This window comes from Cenococcum geophilum, assembly GCF_001692895.1.
Source record: "Cenococcum geophilum 1.58 unplaced genomic scaffold K441scaffold_60, whole genome shotgun sequence".
NCBI classification, from domain to species: Eukaryota; Fungi; Ascomycota; class Dothideomycetes; order Gloniales; family Gloniaceae; genus Cenococcum; species Cenococcum geophilum.
In genome coordinates, this window is record NW_027137618.1 from 271,720 (window position 1) to 288,980 (window position 17,261).

At 33.9% G+C, this 17,261-nt stretch overlaps 2 protein-coding genes across 2 annotated transcripts; one reads left to right on the forward strand and one right to left on the reverse strand.

The window, feature by feature from the left end:
• Nucleotides 1-548: 548 nt before the first annotated feature.
• K441DRAFT_736827 (uncharacterized protein) lies at nucleotides 549-917 on the forward strand (the record flags this gene model as incomplete). The annotated part of the gene is made up of 1 exon (XM_067654317.1): nucleotides 549-917. A coding segment is annotated over one exon (369 nt), but the record flags the coding sequence as incomplete, so codon positions are not given.
• Nucleotides 918-14,147: 13,230 nt separating this feature from the next.
• K441DRAFT_708469 (uncharacterized protein) lies at nucleotides 14,148-15,897 on the reverse strand. Its single transcript, XM_067653778.1, has 2 exons — nucleotides 15,727-15,897; nucleotides 14,148-15,658 (listed from the first exon to the last, which is right to left on the reverse strand). The coding sequence occupies exons 1-2, from the start codon at nucleotides 15,776-15,778 to the stop codon at nucleotides 14,205-14,207; spliced, it is 1,506 nt and encodes a 501-aa protein (XP_067498581.1). The 5' UTR covers nucleotides 15,779-15,897; the 3' UTR covers nucleotides 14,148-14,204.
• Between the last annotated feature and the right edge of the window lie 1,364 nt (nucleotides 15,898-17,261).

Genomic DNA, 17,261 nt, shown 5'->3' on the forward strand with positions numbered 1-17,261 from the left:
CCCCTACTAAAGAAACCTACGCAGAGAGGCTAAAGAAGGGCCTCCCTACTTCGTCCTCTCTACCCTCCTTATTACCATTTCCTACTCCTTCTACTTCTACTAGAAGTAAGAAAAAGCAGCTATAAGAAAGAAAGCTAGTCCTAATTACAGACCAAAAGGACCAACCTTTGGATACCTTCTCTATACAAAACAAAGTCAATCAACTATTTGCATCAAAACTGCAAGTAGAAAAACCTGTTTTAGCATCCATAGCTAGAACTAAAGGAAAACAAAATATTCTCCTTACGACTACAGAAGAGTATAATGCGGATTTCCTAGTTAAATATAAAGAAATCTGGCATAACTGCTTTACCTTTTAAAGAGAACAAAAACTAGAACCTTGGGTTTAAATTATAGCCCATAGGGTTTCTACCCTACCTTTCTTAGGAGAAGGAGGCTCTAAGCTTCTAAAAGAAGAAATCGAGACCTTTAATCCTATAAGGATATAAGGACTACCTAGATGGATCTTATCTAGTGTAAAAAGACACAATCTACAGACCAGATTTGGCTCTATAGTTTTTACTATAGAGAACAAAGAAAAAAGACAAGAAATCCTTAAGCAAAAAGAGATATTAATTGCAGGTATAGCTACTAAGGTAGTAAAATACCTCGAAGTCTCTCCTACTACGCAGTGTACGAGCTGCCAAAAATTTGGCCATATAGGAGATAGGTGCTCTACTAGGGCCTGCAGATACTGTGCGGCTGCATATTTATCTAAAGACCATTCCTATTCTACCTGTATAATAACAGGCAAGCCTTGCCAGCATACTACCCCTCTTTGCATTAATTGTAAAGAAAAACACTTTGCTAATAGTAAAGACTGCGAGACTCTTAAAGCTGCTAAACTAGTACGCGAAGAAGATTCTATGGAAGAATAAAAACAGATAGGATTCTAGAAGGAGGCAACTCCTACTAGGCTCTTAAAAAGATATTAGAGAGCAAAAGGACAGAAATAAATTGCAAAAGGACAGGGACAGGGGTTAGGATTTCTTATAGTTTTTCTTACCATTTTCTCATTCCCTAGTAGTTGTAGTATCTTAGTGTTTTACTAGGAAACTATAAACTCCTAATTTAGGGGTTTATAAACTACTAGGACATAGCTACTAGTACATATTAAGCTGCCTAGAAAGGATTTATGTATATAGAACTATAGAGCCATAGCCCAAGGCTGCATGCGCAGTATTGTACTTAGTATAATACAATGGATAAAAAAATTAAAAAAAATTATTAAGAACATTTATAACGTTAATATTTAATACTATAGTATTATTTAGGTATAATTTAACCTATATACGTCTTTAATTAACGTCATAATTGCCTTCCCTGGCCGCGTACTTAGTTTTTATAAGGAAGTAATAGTTAGATAATATATACTTATATTTCCTTTCTTTTAGATAACATTATTATAACGGAGTTATATTGGTAAGGTTACAGCTATTTACTAAAAGGGTATTAGACGGTAAAGTATAAGGACATCTTTACTTATTAAGCTGCCCCTTTTCCTTAATACCTTACTTTCCCATTATTAACCTTTATCCAATTTAGACATATCTTTAATATATTATTAAGATTTTCTTCTTTTTTATTATTAATTTAATATACCTTTTTATTCTCCTACTAACTACTCTTTTAAGTAAATTCTATAGCGTATTCTACCTTTATATATAGAACCCCAACCTCCGTTAACCTATAATTAGTACTAGTCCTATCTAAATAATTTTGCCTATATGTCTTTAAAAAACCAGAAATCTTATAATAGGATTCTGGAGGCTTATAATAAGATATACTGCGTTAGATCTAATACCTTTAGTCCTTATAATTAGTGTATACGTACTTAGAGCGGTAGTTACGTTAAGGTAAGCTATTCTATTCTTAATAGATTTCTATTACTAACTTTAAGCTTTAATAGCCTAGGCCTAAGTAGCAACGTTCCTTTAATGTCCTTAACTACTATATTACCCAGGCTCTCTCTTATTCTAATATAAATACTAAATAACTTAGTTAAATTTAAGATTATACCACGGCTATTTATACTACCTATAATTCCTAGTAAGCTAGCTAGTAACGCCTAATATAAGAGTAGGGTTAGTATACTAAGGATAGAGTGCGGGATGGGGGTAATAAGAAGAAGGTTGCTATCTACTATAGAAAGAAGTTCGCGTATACGTATTAAGTTTTAAAAAAGTATAATATAATATATTATTAGGTAGGTTACCCTTTAGGTACCTAGCGGATAGGTAACTAATAGTTACTATAGTAAGGTCTTAGTAGTTCTAGACTATATTAGCTAGCTAATATCTCTATTTATTCTAGGCTTAAGTATATCTTTATTAACTATAAGCTTACACTGTAAGAACTTTATTAGTATTAGTTTGGACCTAATATTAGTATTAAGCGTTTAAGGATCTCTGCCCTAACTACACCTTATTATCCTACCCCTATTTTTATACCTACTTATACCCCTACTAAGGGGTCTAGATCCCATTCTTGTTAGCTATTACTTAGTAGCCCAATAGATACTAATCCTGCTCCTAAGGATAAGGCATAGTAGCTTTTTAGATTAGGTATTTGGGGTTTATTCTTATATAGAGTAATAATTAAGGACCTTAATTAAGGTGCTTAGGAAGGCCTTAGAAGGTCTTTAAGAAGGGCTTAAAAGCCCTAGGAATAATATTCCTGGTAAAGATTAATAAATAGGAATATAATTCTAGCAAAATGCCCTATTAACTCTATGCTATATACGTAAAAAGGCTAAAAACCTATTCTACCTTAGGCTGTAGCCCTAATCCTTATAGTTTCTAGAGCCTATCTGTTCTATATCCAATTTAACCTATTTACTCTTTAGGGCCTCTTATGGCCTACTATAAGCTTTCTTTATAGATCGTGATAACACTATAGTATTAGGGCGCTTTTTATAATTTATAGATTATAGACCTTAGTTCTAATATTCTTTTAGAATATCTTTATAATAATTAAGGTAATCCTCTAGTTCCTATATAGAGTCCTTAGCGGGACAGCCTAGCTATTTAACTTTATATTAAAGCTTGTTCTTAACAGACTTATAGTACAGTATAGCTTTAACCTTATACCGCCCCCCTACTACCTTAAGGTGTTTAATTGGGCCTAGACGAAAGTTCTTTTTTAGCGGTAGTCTATACTATAGCTCTAATAGGTTTACATAAGGTACTGAGTATGTGTGGGCTAGGGGTGGTGGGCTAACTTATTAATTTATTCCTTAATTTAGAAGGGACTTGGGTATTTTATATTAAGCTTTTTTAATAGTTAATAGGTTTTAGTATTTATTAAACGTAGTGGAACCTTATTACCTACTCTAAAATGCTTATTCTAGTACTTACAGTTATACTAAAGTCTCTACTGCTCTTAGGCATCTTATAGGCTCTACTTTATATACTTTTATTACTCATTTTATTCCTAGAGGTATCCTTATACTCTCTAGTAGATATCTCTAAACTTCCCGGTAGGATCCTATAATTAATTATACTGCCTTAGCTAGTAATTATTAGGCATACTATTGAACCTAAATAGTTAGACGTTATAGGTAATTTAGATAGGTACATACTTATATAATACGTATTATTTTAAATTATAAGCGTATTCTATATATGGAAGTAGCTTATACTAGTTATCTTACTAGTAGTTTAAATATATTTATAGGTAAGACTCTAGTTCCTAATTCTAGCGTTCTATTTACCTATCTATTTATAAATAAAAAGCTATACTATAATGGTGGTCTATCTTTAAATAGAAGTATAGGTCCGACCAGTACTGGCTTATAAAGACGCTGCCCCTATTAGTAATAATAGAGTGCGGCTAATTTACTTTAAGAAAGTATTTCTCTTTAATTAGGTTAGTAAGCACTTATATATTAATCGCCTTATTAATAGAAAGGTATTGGACGTACTTTAAAACCTTATTAATGAGTATAAGAACTAAATTATATATTTATCTTTAGCCATTTTTAGATAGCGGGAGATCTATAATAAAGTCTATAGCGTAATATTGCTATAGCTTACTAGTGGGGGGAACTAATTTAAATAGACCCTATAGCTTATGCCTATAGATTTTATATACTTAACACTTCTTATAATAGCTAATATACTCCTTTACTTCCTATTCAAGCTTTAGCTAATAATATTTACACTAAAGTAATTCCACTATCTTAGCTTAACTATAGTAGCCGCCTAGAAATTATTGTAATTCTTTATAAGAATCTTCTATTATAGATTTGCTTCTTATAGTATTTAAACCTTACTACCTCTATATAGTAGGCCTATTAGGTCTAATTCCCAATAGTAGCGCCTACTAGCTTCCTTTCCGTTATATTTTTAGTCTACTTCTGCATTAAAGATAGCATAGGAAGCGTTCCTTTATTGCACCTTATAGATAAGATCTATTAACCTTTTAGATAGTTTTTAGGTAAAAGCTATTTTATCTTATACTACTCTAAGTATAAGACTAGATGGTACTATAAATCTTATAACTCTTTAATATATATACGTTAGGAAGGCTACTATAAGGTTAAAGTCTTTTAGTTATTATAGGGCCCCGAGTTCGAATTGCTTTATAGCTTCGCTATTAGTTTAAAGGGATAGCTTAGCAATTAGAGATAGTATATTATTAGGTTCTGTATTTATATTAGGGACGTCCTATTTAGGTATATTTAGACCCTTAACGGCAACGGACTAGATACCAGCCGGAATATTAGTAGAAGCTAATAGGGTTTACACTGCCTAAGACTTAGTATATAGAGCTATAGGTACTTAAGCATCCTATATCTAGAGCTTATTCTATAATACAGGGAGTAAGATATCTATTATCTATTTCCCTTCTCCCGTTTTAAAGCCTTTAGTATAATCTGGCCGTTATAACGGTCTATTAGTAGAATTATTTTCCCCTAGCTTATATTTAATCTTAAAATTAAATCGTATAAGCTTCTCTACCTATTTAGCTTATTAAGGCATAAGGTCCTTTATAGTTATAAAGTAGCGTAGATTATAATAATCTAAGAGTATATAAGTAGTATAGCTCGCGTACTTAAGATAGTATCGCCACTATTTAAAGCAGTTAACTATAGCTAGCAGTTCCTTATCGTGGGTATAATACCTAACTTTAGGTCCCTAGAATTTTCTACTATAGAATATTACTAGTCTTTAGTGGAGCTAGGTAGCGTCTAGATACCTATTAGGTTATAGTAGGATACTAATAAGGGTAAAATTTAATATATTAGTAATTATTATTAATAGCTAATCTAGGTTAAAATCCTATAGTAATAAAGCTTTTATAAACTTTACGCGTAGTTTTTAAAAGGCCTTTTAAACCTTTTTGGGCTATAACTATAACTTACACTATTTAATTAGTCCCTTCTTAATTTTCTTCCTTACCGCCTTTAAGCTTTTTACTCCTTAGGTTAGGTCTTAAAAAGCTTCTATAGTATAATTAGATAGGTATTAGATAACGTCTAAGTAGTTATAAATAAAGCGCCTATAGAAATTGGCAAAGCCTAGGAACACTTAAATATCCTAGTAGCTCTCTAGCTCCGGCCACTCCTAGATTATCTACACCTATATTAAGTCTATAACTACACCTATAGGCGTTATAATATAACCTAGGAACTTAACCTACTTAGTATTAAAGATATACTTTAACGCCTTAGCGTAAAGGCCCTAATTATTTAAACGTTCTAGCACTTCGTAGATATATTGCTTGTATTAATCCTTATTTTCTAAATAGAATAAGATATTATCTAAATAGATAATATATATACGGTTAGCTAGTCCCCCTAAGGCTCTATAAATATATAATTGGAATATCGTAGGCGTATTAGCTAGCCTAAAAGGCATTACTAAATATTTAAGGTAGCTGTATTAGGTTTTAAAAGCGGTCTTTTATTTATCCCCTTCTTTAATATAGAGCCTATAATAGGCGTCTTATAAATCTAGCTTTATAAAGATCTTCGCCCTAAATAGTTAATCTAGCATTTTACTAACCAGTAGTAGTAGGTAACGGTTCTTAATTATAATCTTAGTAAGACCGCGATAGTCTATATATAGCCTTATAGTTCCATCTAGTTTTAGGATAAAGAGAATTGGCGTACCTGCCGGTAACTTACTAGGCTAGATCTACTCCTTTTCTAGTAACCTATTAAAGTATTTTATAAGATCCTTAAGATCGCTACCTCCCTATAATATCTCTATAACCTATTTAGTAGTTCCCTATAGGGTCTTTATTATAGAGGGGTTATTACCTATACTAGACTCTATACCTATCTTACTATTAAATAGCGGTTAGATTTAATACTCCTTTAGGTATAAAGTATATACTATTTTACCTAGGGCTACATTCTCTAGGATATCCTTTAGGCTTATTAGTAATATGCGCCCTTCTAAATCTTTATTATTCTACTATTTAAAGGCTCTTATCTTAAAGCGTATCTTAAGATCTAATTTTATAAGCTAAGGGTATTTAAGAATAAGATTATAACCTACAAAGTTAGCTACCTAGAAAGGTTATAGGCTAACTACCTTAGTGCGGTTATATATATCGGCCACTAATACTATAAGCTTATAGGCACTATATAGTTTAATCTAATACTTATCTAAGAAGCCTATAATAGGTTTCCGCTACCTTTATAATAGAATAAGTTTATACTTTTTTACCAAATTATATTATATAAGATTAATTTTAGCGCCGCTATTATATAGTGCTTAGAACTAATATACCTTACCTATAGGAAGTACTATTTTTAGCTTAATAGTAATATAAAGAGTTTTTCCTTCCATATCTTGCCCTAATTATAGCTAAAAAAGGTCTGTAACTAGGGCTTTTCTTTTTTTAGATTATTAGTATAATTATCGCCCTGCTTATTTTTCTAATAAAATCTACCTCTAGAGTTTTCTCTTAACTTTTTAGAGTATTTCTATAAAGGTGTTAGATGGGTATTAGGTTGGCCCTAGGAGCCTTTTCCGTTACTTAAGGCCCCTAACTTTAACCCTTTTAAAGTTCTCTTTAAGAACGGCTTCTTTGAAGGTTAAGTCTACCCTATATTACTACTAGAGTGCCCACGCTTTTAGTAACCCCTTAGCTTTTTACTAAAAGAGGTCTAGTTCCTTACTATATTTTTAGCGTTTAAAACCGCTTGTTTAAAATCTGTATATATAGTAATCCGTAATAGGGCTCCTATGCATTTTATTTTGTTACAAATTACTAGCTTAATTCTAGCCTAGATAAACCCAATCTTCTCCTTCTTATAGATGCTACCGTCCTTATTTTTAAAGAGCTTTAAATCTATTTATTAAGTATAAGTTTCTATAAAGTTTATAAATTAGTAAAAGTCGTAGCGGTTAAGCTATATTCTATTCTAAAATAGCTCTATATTATTATATTATATAATATATAGATCTTAAGTCCATTTCTTTAAAAAGGGTTACAGCTATAGCTATACAGTAATTTACTCTTTATTAAGCTAATTAAGTATAATCTAGTTTAGCAATTAGTCTTTAATCTTACTAATAATCTAGCGTATACGCTCTTTAGTATTATCTTATATTATTAGTATCTTAAGGAAGTTATCTACTTTATAAACCTAATTGTTTAACTGCTAGGCGTTAGGTCTATAGCGGAGTTCTAAACTACTAGAGGTCTTAGCTAGTTAGTCTATATCCTTTTTCTATTTATAGCGTAAATAACTTTCTAAGTCTTCTATACCTCCTTAGGTAGATACTAAGTAGCCCCTAGAAAGTCCTTAGCCTTAGCTAGGTTATAAAAGATTTTATTTAGCCTAAATTAAGCTTTACTAGATCTAAACCTACCCCTAAAGGTTTCTAATATATTTATTAGTGGCTTTTTTCTATATAGTTTCTAAGAGCCTTACGGCAGCTTTTTAATATTTATTTTAAAGATAATTGGTTTAGGGCTCTTAACCTTTTAACCTTGGCCTTAAGGAAGCTTTAGCTATAGAGGTAGTATTAGAACTAGTAGCTAGTATATGCTTTCTAACAAGGCTTAGGTTTTAAGTTAGTAGTTAGTTTAAATTACCTAAAGAAGTAGGCCTACTTAGCATGTAAGTAGTCTATATACTACTACTATATTAATTATAGGCTGGTGGTTTTCTGGGAGGGTTCCGGTTGGTTCCCTAGTTAAATATATTAGTATATTCTTCTAGCATTTCTAGCTTAGGAAAAGATCTTAAAGTCGCCTTTAGCGCTTAATCTTCTAATTAGCCTAAGTAGGGCTAGAGGGGCTCTAGTTACTTTCTGGTAGCGTTATAGCTATTATAAAGGGTATCTATATTTTCCTTAGTAGTAACTATAGGTATATAAGAGTTTTTAAGCTCCTAGAGCATCTAGGTATTAGGGCTTATTTAGCCATCTTACCTAAGGGTTATATTATTGCAATCTCTTGCTATTAAAGGGACCTTTCTACCTTAGCGCGACGGCTTTCTGTAAGGTACCCATGGGGTTTCTATTTAAGTCATTACGAGATTTTTAAGGGAGAATAGTAGTTATAAATAAAAGATATAAATAAACAATCTAGTCCTTAAAGCCGACTACCCTTCTAAAAAGAAGTAGGAAGGATATAAATATAAGGGGGCTTTATAGATAGGGGGCTATAAGGCATGATTATAAAATAGAATAAATTAGTAAAAGAGACAAATCCTTAAAAAGGTAAGGCCTTTAGGATTATGGAGACTATATACTATGGGTACGTACCTCCAGTATATAACCAGCGACTATTTAAGGGGCGTCTAGGGGTTATCTTAGGGGCAACCCAAAGTATCCGCAATAATATCCCTTATAGCTATCCCCTTAAACTAATAGCGAAGCTATAGAGTAATTGGGACTTAAAGCCCTATAATAACTAAAGAACTTTAACTTTATAGCGGCCTTCCTAATATATACATATTAAAGAGTTATAAGATATATAGTACTATCTAGTCTTATACTTAAAGTAGTATAAAATAAAATAGCTTTTACCTAAAAACTATCTAAAAGGTTAATGGATTTTATCTATAAGGTATAATAAAGGGACGCTTTCTATATTACCTTTAATGTAAAAATAGACTAGGAATGTAATAGAAAGAATGCTATAAAATACTAAAATTAGAAACTAGACCTAATGGGCCTACTATATAGAAATAGTAAGGTTTAGGTACTATAAGAAGTAAATCTATAATAGAAGATTCTTATAAAGAATTATAATAATTCTCTAGGCAGCTACTATAGTTAAGTAAAAATAGTAAAATTACTTTAACGTAAATATTATTAACTAAAGCTTAATTAGGAAGTAAAGGAGTATATTAGCTATTGTAAGCAGTGTTAAGTATATAAGATCCGCAGGTATAAGCTATAGGGTTTACTTAAATTAGTTCCCCCTACTAGTAAGCTATAGTAATATTACGCCATAAACTTTATTATAGATCTCCTACTATTTAAAGATAGCTAAGGACGAATATATAATTTAGTCTTTATATTTATTAATAGGTTTTTAAAGTACGTCTAATACCTTTTTATTAATAAAACGATTAATATATAAGCGCTTACTAACCTAATTAAGAAGAAATGCTTTCTTAAAGTAGATTAGCCGCACTCTATTATTACTAATAGGAGTAGTATCTTTATAAGTTAGTACTGGTTAGACCTATACTTCTATTTAAAGATAGACTACTATTATAGTATAGCTTTTTATCTATAAATAGACGGGTAAATAGAACGCTAGAACTAGAAACTAAAGTCTTACCTATAAATATATTTAAACTACTAGTAGGATAACTGTTAGCGACTCTATCAATCGAGACATAAGCACGGCAAAAGGGTTGCGCAAGCCTAGACGATTAGATTGTCTATAAACGAGAATCTAAAGCTAGGGAAAGGAAAGGAGAAGAAGAGCAGCGCCGTTCGATGTTTTATAAGATCTTCGCGTCACGTGACCGCAATATGCGGCAATCTGTGGCAACTTGCCGGTGCGTAGTTCTGCCAAGTTCTGCCAGTGCCGTAACAATAACTAGTATAAGCTACTTTCGTATATAGAGTACGCTTATAATTTAAAGTAATACGCATTATATAAGTATATACTAATCCAGATTACCTATAGTGTTTAACTATTTAGGTTAATAGTATACCTAGTAATTACTAGCTAAGGCCGTATAATTAATTATAGGATTCTACTATAAAGTCTAAGGATATTTACTAAAAAGTATAAGAATACCTTTGGGAATAGGAGAAGTAATAAAAGTATGCAAAGTAGAGCCTATAAAATACCTAAAAGTAATAGAGACTTTAATATAACTATAAACATTAGGATAAGCATTTTAGAGTAGGCGATAAGGATCTATTATATTTAACAAATATTAAGACCTACTAACTATCAAAGAAGCTTAATGTAAGATACCTAGGTCCCTTCTAAATTAAAAAATAAACTAGTAAGTTAACCTACCGTCTCTAGTTACCCCCATCTATAGCCTATATATATTTAGTATTTATATAAACCTACTAGAGCTATAATATAGACTACTACTAGAAAAGAACTTCCGTCTAGGCCTAATTAAATACCTTAAGGTAGTAGGCAAGCGGTATAAGGTTAAAGCTATATTATACTATAAGTCTATTAAGAACAAGCTTTAATATAAAGTTAAATAGCTAGGCTAGCCCGCTAAGGACTCTATATATAGGAACTAGAAGACCACCTTAATTATTATAAAGATATTCTAAAAGAATATTAGGACCAAGGTCTGTAATCTATAAATTATAGAAAGCGCTTTAATATTATAGTATTATCGCGACCTATAAAAAAAGCTCGTAAAAAGAGTAAATAGGTTAAATTAGATATAAAATAAATAGGTTCTAAAAACTATAAGGATTAGGGTTATAACCTAAAGTAGGATAGATCCTTAGCCTTTTTACGTATATAGTATAGAATTAATAAGGCATTTTACTAGAATTGAATTCCTATTAGTTAATCTATACTAAGAATATTATTTCTAGGGCTCTTAAGCCCTTTTTAAAAGCCTTCTAAGGCCTTTTTAAGCACCTAATTAAGGTCCTTAATTACTACTATATATAAGAATATATCCTAAATACCTAATCTAAAAAAGCCACTATGCCTTATCTGTCAGGTGACGAAGTCACCTCGCCTATATGTATTGTTCCGCACAGCCGTGTCTAGCATCAAGCCAGTCACTCGTTTACCTTTTGCGGGTTTGTGTGGCTGAGTGGTGCGGAGCTTATCACCTCACATTATCCTTAGGAGTAGGGTTAGTATTTATTGGCCCTTTAAGGGATGGTTAATGGAAATAAGATCCCTTAATAGGCGTATAAATAGGCATAAAAATAGGGGTAGGATAATAAGGTATAGCTAGGGCAGAGATCCTTAAACGATTAACACTAATATTAGGTCTAACCTAATACTAATAAAGCTCTAGCGGTATAAGCTTATAGTTAATAAAGATATACTTAAGCCCAGAATAAACAGAGACGTTAACTGGCTAGTATAGTCTAAAACCACTAAGACCTTACTACGGCAACTATTAATTACCTATCCGCTAGGTATTTAAAGGGTAACCTACCTAATAATATATTACATTATGTTCTTTTAAAACTTAATATATATACGCAAACTCCTTCCTATAGTAGATAGTAACCTTCTTCTTATCCTCCCTATCCTTTACCCTATTCTTAATATACTAACCTTACTCTTATATTAAGCGTTACTAGCTAGCTTACTAAGAGTTATAGGCTGTATAGATAGCTATAGCATAATCTTAAATTTAACCTAAATATTTAGCATTAGCGCTTAAATAGGAGAGAGCTCGGATAATATAGTAGTTAAGGATATTAAAGGAACGTCGCCACTTAGGCCTAGGCTATTAAAGTTAATAATAGAAATCTATTAAGGATAGAAAAGCTTACCTTAATATAACTGCCGCTCTTAATATATATACATTAATTATAAGGACTAAAGGTATTAGATTTAATATAGCGCGTTTTATTATAAGCCTCCAAAATCCTATTATTAGATTTCTAGTCTTTTAAAGACATACAGGCAAAATTATTTAGGTAGGACTAGTACTGGTTATAGGTTAGTGGGGGTTAGGGTTCTATATATAAAGGTAAGGCTAAAATATACTATAGAATTCACTTAAAAGAGTAGTTAGTAGGAGAATAAAGAGGTATATTAAATTAATAAATAAATAAAAAAAATATACTAAAGATGCGTCTAAATTAAATAAAGGTTAATAATGGGAAGTAAGGTATTAAGAAAAAGGATTAAGCTTAATAAGTAAAGTGTCTTTATACTTTACCTTCTAATACCTTTTTAGTAAATAGCCGCAACTTTACCGATATAACTCTATTATAATAGCGCTATTTAGAAGAAAGGAAACACATGTATAAGCTATTTAGCTATTACTTCCTTATAAAAACTAATAACGTAGCCAGGGGAAGGTAATTAAGATATTAATTAAAGATATATATAGGTTAAATTATACCTAAAATAATACTATAGTATTAAAGAACAACGTTATAAACGTTTTTAATAATTATATAATAGCTATAGATACTATTATAAATATCCCTCCTATTTACTAGGCAGTAGAGCTACGCTAAATATATAGTATAAAACCATTAGATTTAAAAGTATATATACTAAATCTTAGGAGATAAGTCTCCTTAATTAACTAATTAATACCTTAACTATATCTAATAGCCTAAGGGCAAATACGGGAATAATATGTTAGTAATATAAAGGATTATATAAAAGGATTATATATTATATTTTAATAGTTAAAGACAATAGCAAGCTAAGGCCCTATATATTAAGCTATATACTAAATAGTTTTACGGAACTATATTAAGAACATTAAATTACTTATAATACTTATAATTGATTATAAACTAGTATAAAGGCTTAAATATAAAGTTATATAAAAATCCTTAAGTCAGCATAGGTAGTTACTAGTAGGCTTTTAATAGGCTTTTAGTAGGTTCCTAGTAATTCTTACGTCTTTTCTCTAGTTACATTTTCCCCATATTAAGGTTTTTTTAGGAGTTTAAAGTAGGGGTTAGATAAATAGATAATATATAGTAGTATACTAATATCACTTTAATATTTTTTAAAACCCTTCTGGGATAAGCCCTTATAATCTCCTTACTATAAGGTAATAGCAATTAGGGGCTAACTATAAGAAGGGGGGAGATAATATAAGAGATATTATTATGGTTACCTTAGGTTACTGTGACGATCGCCCACCAAGCCAAACGAACGCAACTGGCCAAAAAGGTACAGTGTCGAACCAAGTGGTTTGACGGCTCGGTAACTAATATATATACGTTCCCTGTCGTCACCTAACAGTTGCCCTTAAAATAACCTCTAGATATCCCTTAAATGGTTACCAATTATATACTAGAGGTATATACCCGTAGTATATAGTCTCTACAATCCTAAAGGCTTTACCTCCTTAAGGATTCGTCTCTCTTACCAATCTATCCTATCCTACAATTTTATCCTTATAGCCCCCTATCTACAAAGTCCCCTTATAGTATTGTAATATTAGTCTAAAATCTAGGGGGCCGTTTCTAGTCCTATTAAGGGCGATATTTTAGACCTATTTTAAAATTAAGGATTACTAACTAAGTTAGTTAATTTAGCTATAGGTTTTATAGTAACCTCCCCCCTATAGTAGGATAAACGCGAGATACTTCGAGTCTGAGCACTATTGAAACCGCATAAAAGTCAACAGAGAAATACTAATACTCCGGCATAATTTCCAGCTACTTCGCAATATTTAAGACCCCTCATTCAAAAATTATATAAGTAATAGTCGTACTATCACCCGCCCTTTGCGTAGTGCGTCGACATGCCAGAACACCATTTCTCCACCACAACACTACCATGACGGTTTTATCATTTTTAAAACTCGTAAATAAGGTCAATCTAGATTATACAATTATCTATCCATAAGAGTAACCATTATCCCCGTCATGCGTGGCGTAGACGAGAATTCCCTCACGCAGGACGGTACTTCGAGTGAGCCACTCTGCATACGAGTAGGGCGCTACGTTACGTCATCGTAAAGTAACTTCTAACAGATGTCAGTTATATCACGTGAATGAACGCTACGATCCCACACGCATTGTTCTTGATCTGGATCTTCAGCCAATCAGCCTCCCAAGCACTTCAACGACTTCGATGAAGAAGGCCTTCTGCTCCGAGCAATCTCGTCTGGCCAGCTCCCCGTTCAAGCACTTCAACGTTGCCTCCGCATAGTCTCGGCCCATCCGATGCGGCACCTTCTGCTCTGCCGTCGCAAGTAGCTGTGCTTTAAACGTATCCGCCGGCGTTCCATCTACCCAAACATCCCAGATTGGCCTCCACCCGGCAATCTCAACAAGGATGGCACCGAAGCTGTAGTAGTCAAATTCCTTCCTGTACCGCTCATTTGGCGTGCCTTGGCTCAATGGATGGCGGTAGATATCGAAGCGCTTGCTTTGCTCGGGTTTCTCAGACGACTCGTCCCGGCCGTCGGGTCTCGAGTAGTCGAAGCCGACGAGGTAGGGTCGACACCAGACCGGGCGCTTGCTTTGCTTCAAGAAGAGCACGTTGTGGCTGCGGATGCTCTTGTGGAGCCAGCCGGCGGTGTGCAGGATGGCAATGGACAGTCCGAGAGAGTATGCGATTTGGTAGCGTTCCTCGAGCGTGGGTAGGTGATCGAAGCTCTTGTCTCCAATCACCTCTCTGAGAGAAATTGGATATCCTTCCGACGGTTGGGGAAGCGTGAAGACGAAGCCGTACCGACTATCCGCGGGATTGTCAAAATAGCCGTCGCATTGGAGAACTCTGAGTTCCTCTGGTTTGCTTTCGTTGTGCAACAAATGTGCCAGATTCTTGATGCGACCATCCAGCTCGGTTCGTTTGATGCCTTGCCATCTTCGGTCGTACTTCTTCCACTCTATGATTGCAGGCCGCCCATCTAGCTTGCCGAAGCGGCGGAAGCCCGCAGAAATTTTGTCTTCCTCGCCCACTTGACATCTCGCGGGTGTAATCACCAACTCGACCGTCGGCGGGCCGTTGTTCATCTCAGTTACCCGTCGTTGAAGCTCCTGTTGCAAAGATCTCTCGGCTCGACGTAAATTCAGCGTCCCAGAAATTATGGCTTGTCCGGATGTTGACTGGAGGACAGTTTCAATTGCGTCTGATCCCTCTCCGTGGTCGTTGAGAGAAATAATAGCCTGAGCGGCCTCGAGGTTCGGGCTTCTCGGTGGAAGCAGTCGATAAAGCCCTTCTAGCAGCGATGTAATCTCGTTCAATGACTTTCTGCTTGTGTCCAGTTCGCTAGCAATCCACTTGGCCCTTTCAATTCCGCTCGGTGCTCGACCAGAATGCGCAAACTCTCGTAGAGATGCTATGCCATCAATGAGGTTATGAACAGACCCGAGAGCAAGTTCCACGGTCCCATTGTGCTCTTTGAGCAGCCGAAGCTTGGTGACAGAGACGCTATCCGTAACCGCGAAGCCATACCAGTCTCGTTGCCATTGCTCCAGGAGATCTTGTTGCAAAACTAATCTCGCTCGGAGGATGCTGAGATCTTGATTGAGCCCCTCCAAGCCTCTCCATGCGTCGTAGCCTCGCTTGCAAGCGTGAAGGGGTCGATGGTAGTGCTGAAAGCGCCTAAACCGATGCTTGCTGCGCCAATTCGGTATCCGATCAGGGAGAGTTCGTCGGCCATGCCTTACGGTTGAAGGATTCTCAGCAAAATATTGCGCATTAATGTGTCTCACCCCCAAGCGAGACACCCCCCCAAACGAGACATATGCACCTAAATATATTTATATTAATAATTAAGCCAACAACGCCTATACTTAAAAACTAAATAGCCCAAATTAAAGCGACTACGCTTCTTATTACAGAAGAAAACGGCTTAGAAATTTCCGGGTACGCTATAGGCGTAATATTACACCTAGCGTTGGCCAATTAGATGGCTTACTACTACACTTTTCTAAAGCTCCTTTCTAGATCAGCTTATCACCAAAATCCTCTATAGGCTAAGGATTACACTAAAAGACGTGAGCAAAGGTTACCTAGTCTTAATTATATTTATTAGGGTTTAATATAGATCTAGTATATAAAGCAACGTTAAGCTCTAATAGAGACGTCCCTTTCTTATACTCCTTTTAAGCTAATTTTTAGGTAGCAAGCTCTTATTTTCTAGGCCCTTTATCTTTAATCTATTAATATCTTCCTAGGTAAGGACTCTGCCCTTACTTAGGACTCTCCTACTACTTTTCTTATCTATTTTAAATACTTAAAACTTCTTATTCTCTTCTCTCTCTATATATATATTAGTCGCAAAGCCTATAGTAGCTTTAAATAGCTTTTTAAGACATTATTAAATAGGGGATTTAAGCATACCATCTAGTCGCTTGGTAGTTAATTTGGCAATTAAATTTTATAGAGACTAAAGGTCCTCTACTGTTTTGGGTATCCTTAGCGTTTAAGGACTTATATTTATAATTGATTATAGGCTTATAAAGGGCGCTATATTTAATAGAATCTTTAAAACAGCTATAGGATTATATAGTAAAAGACTTATAGCTTTCCAGGCGTTGTAAATCATCTTATAGGTAAACGCCTTTATATGCGCCGTTGGGTAGAGCTTTATAAAATACTCTTTATTTACCCCTATATAGCTATATTAACAGAAATTGTCCTCTTCTTTGCTATAGCAGTATTAAAGAGGCCTAAAGTAGCCTATATTTAGTGGCTAAAGCTTATACATTAAATAAAGCGGGAGAGCTACTAGAACGATGTTAACGACTTAGTTAATTAAGGTATAAGCACGGTAAGAGGGATGGATATAAGCTTATATAATTAGATTGTCTATAAATAAGTATCTAAAGCTAAAGAAAGGAAAGGAGAAGAATAATAGCGCCGCTTAAAGTTATATGCGATCCTTAAGTTACGTAAGCTTATATAACTCTACATCTACTATAATGTCTACTATAATTTACCGTTTTCCACCAGCGCCGTAATATTATCCCCCCCCTTTAGTAAAGCCCGCCCTTAGGCTTTATATATCCGCATTATATCCATAGGGCGTTCTTGTCTTTATGCTTAATAGGAAACTTATTATCTTTATTATGCTAGCATTCTATCTACTTATCTAGGTACTTTAGCAGTCTAGGTTTATTAGGGTAACGGCTATAGAACTC

What these genes read in the sequence shown, in the direction of transcription:
- K441DRAFT_708469 (XM_067653778.1), bottom strand. Translation starts at nt 15,778, where the DNA reads ATGGCCGACGAACTCTCCCTGATCGGATACCGAATTGGCGCAGCAAGC. An exon ending in AATTGGCGCAGCAAGCATCG is followed by an intron (nt 15,659 to 15,726) that starts GTTTAGGCGCTT and finishes ACGCATGGAGAG; the next exon opens with GCTTGGAGGGGCTCAATCAA.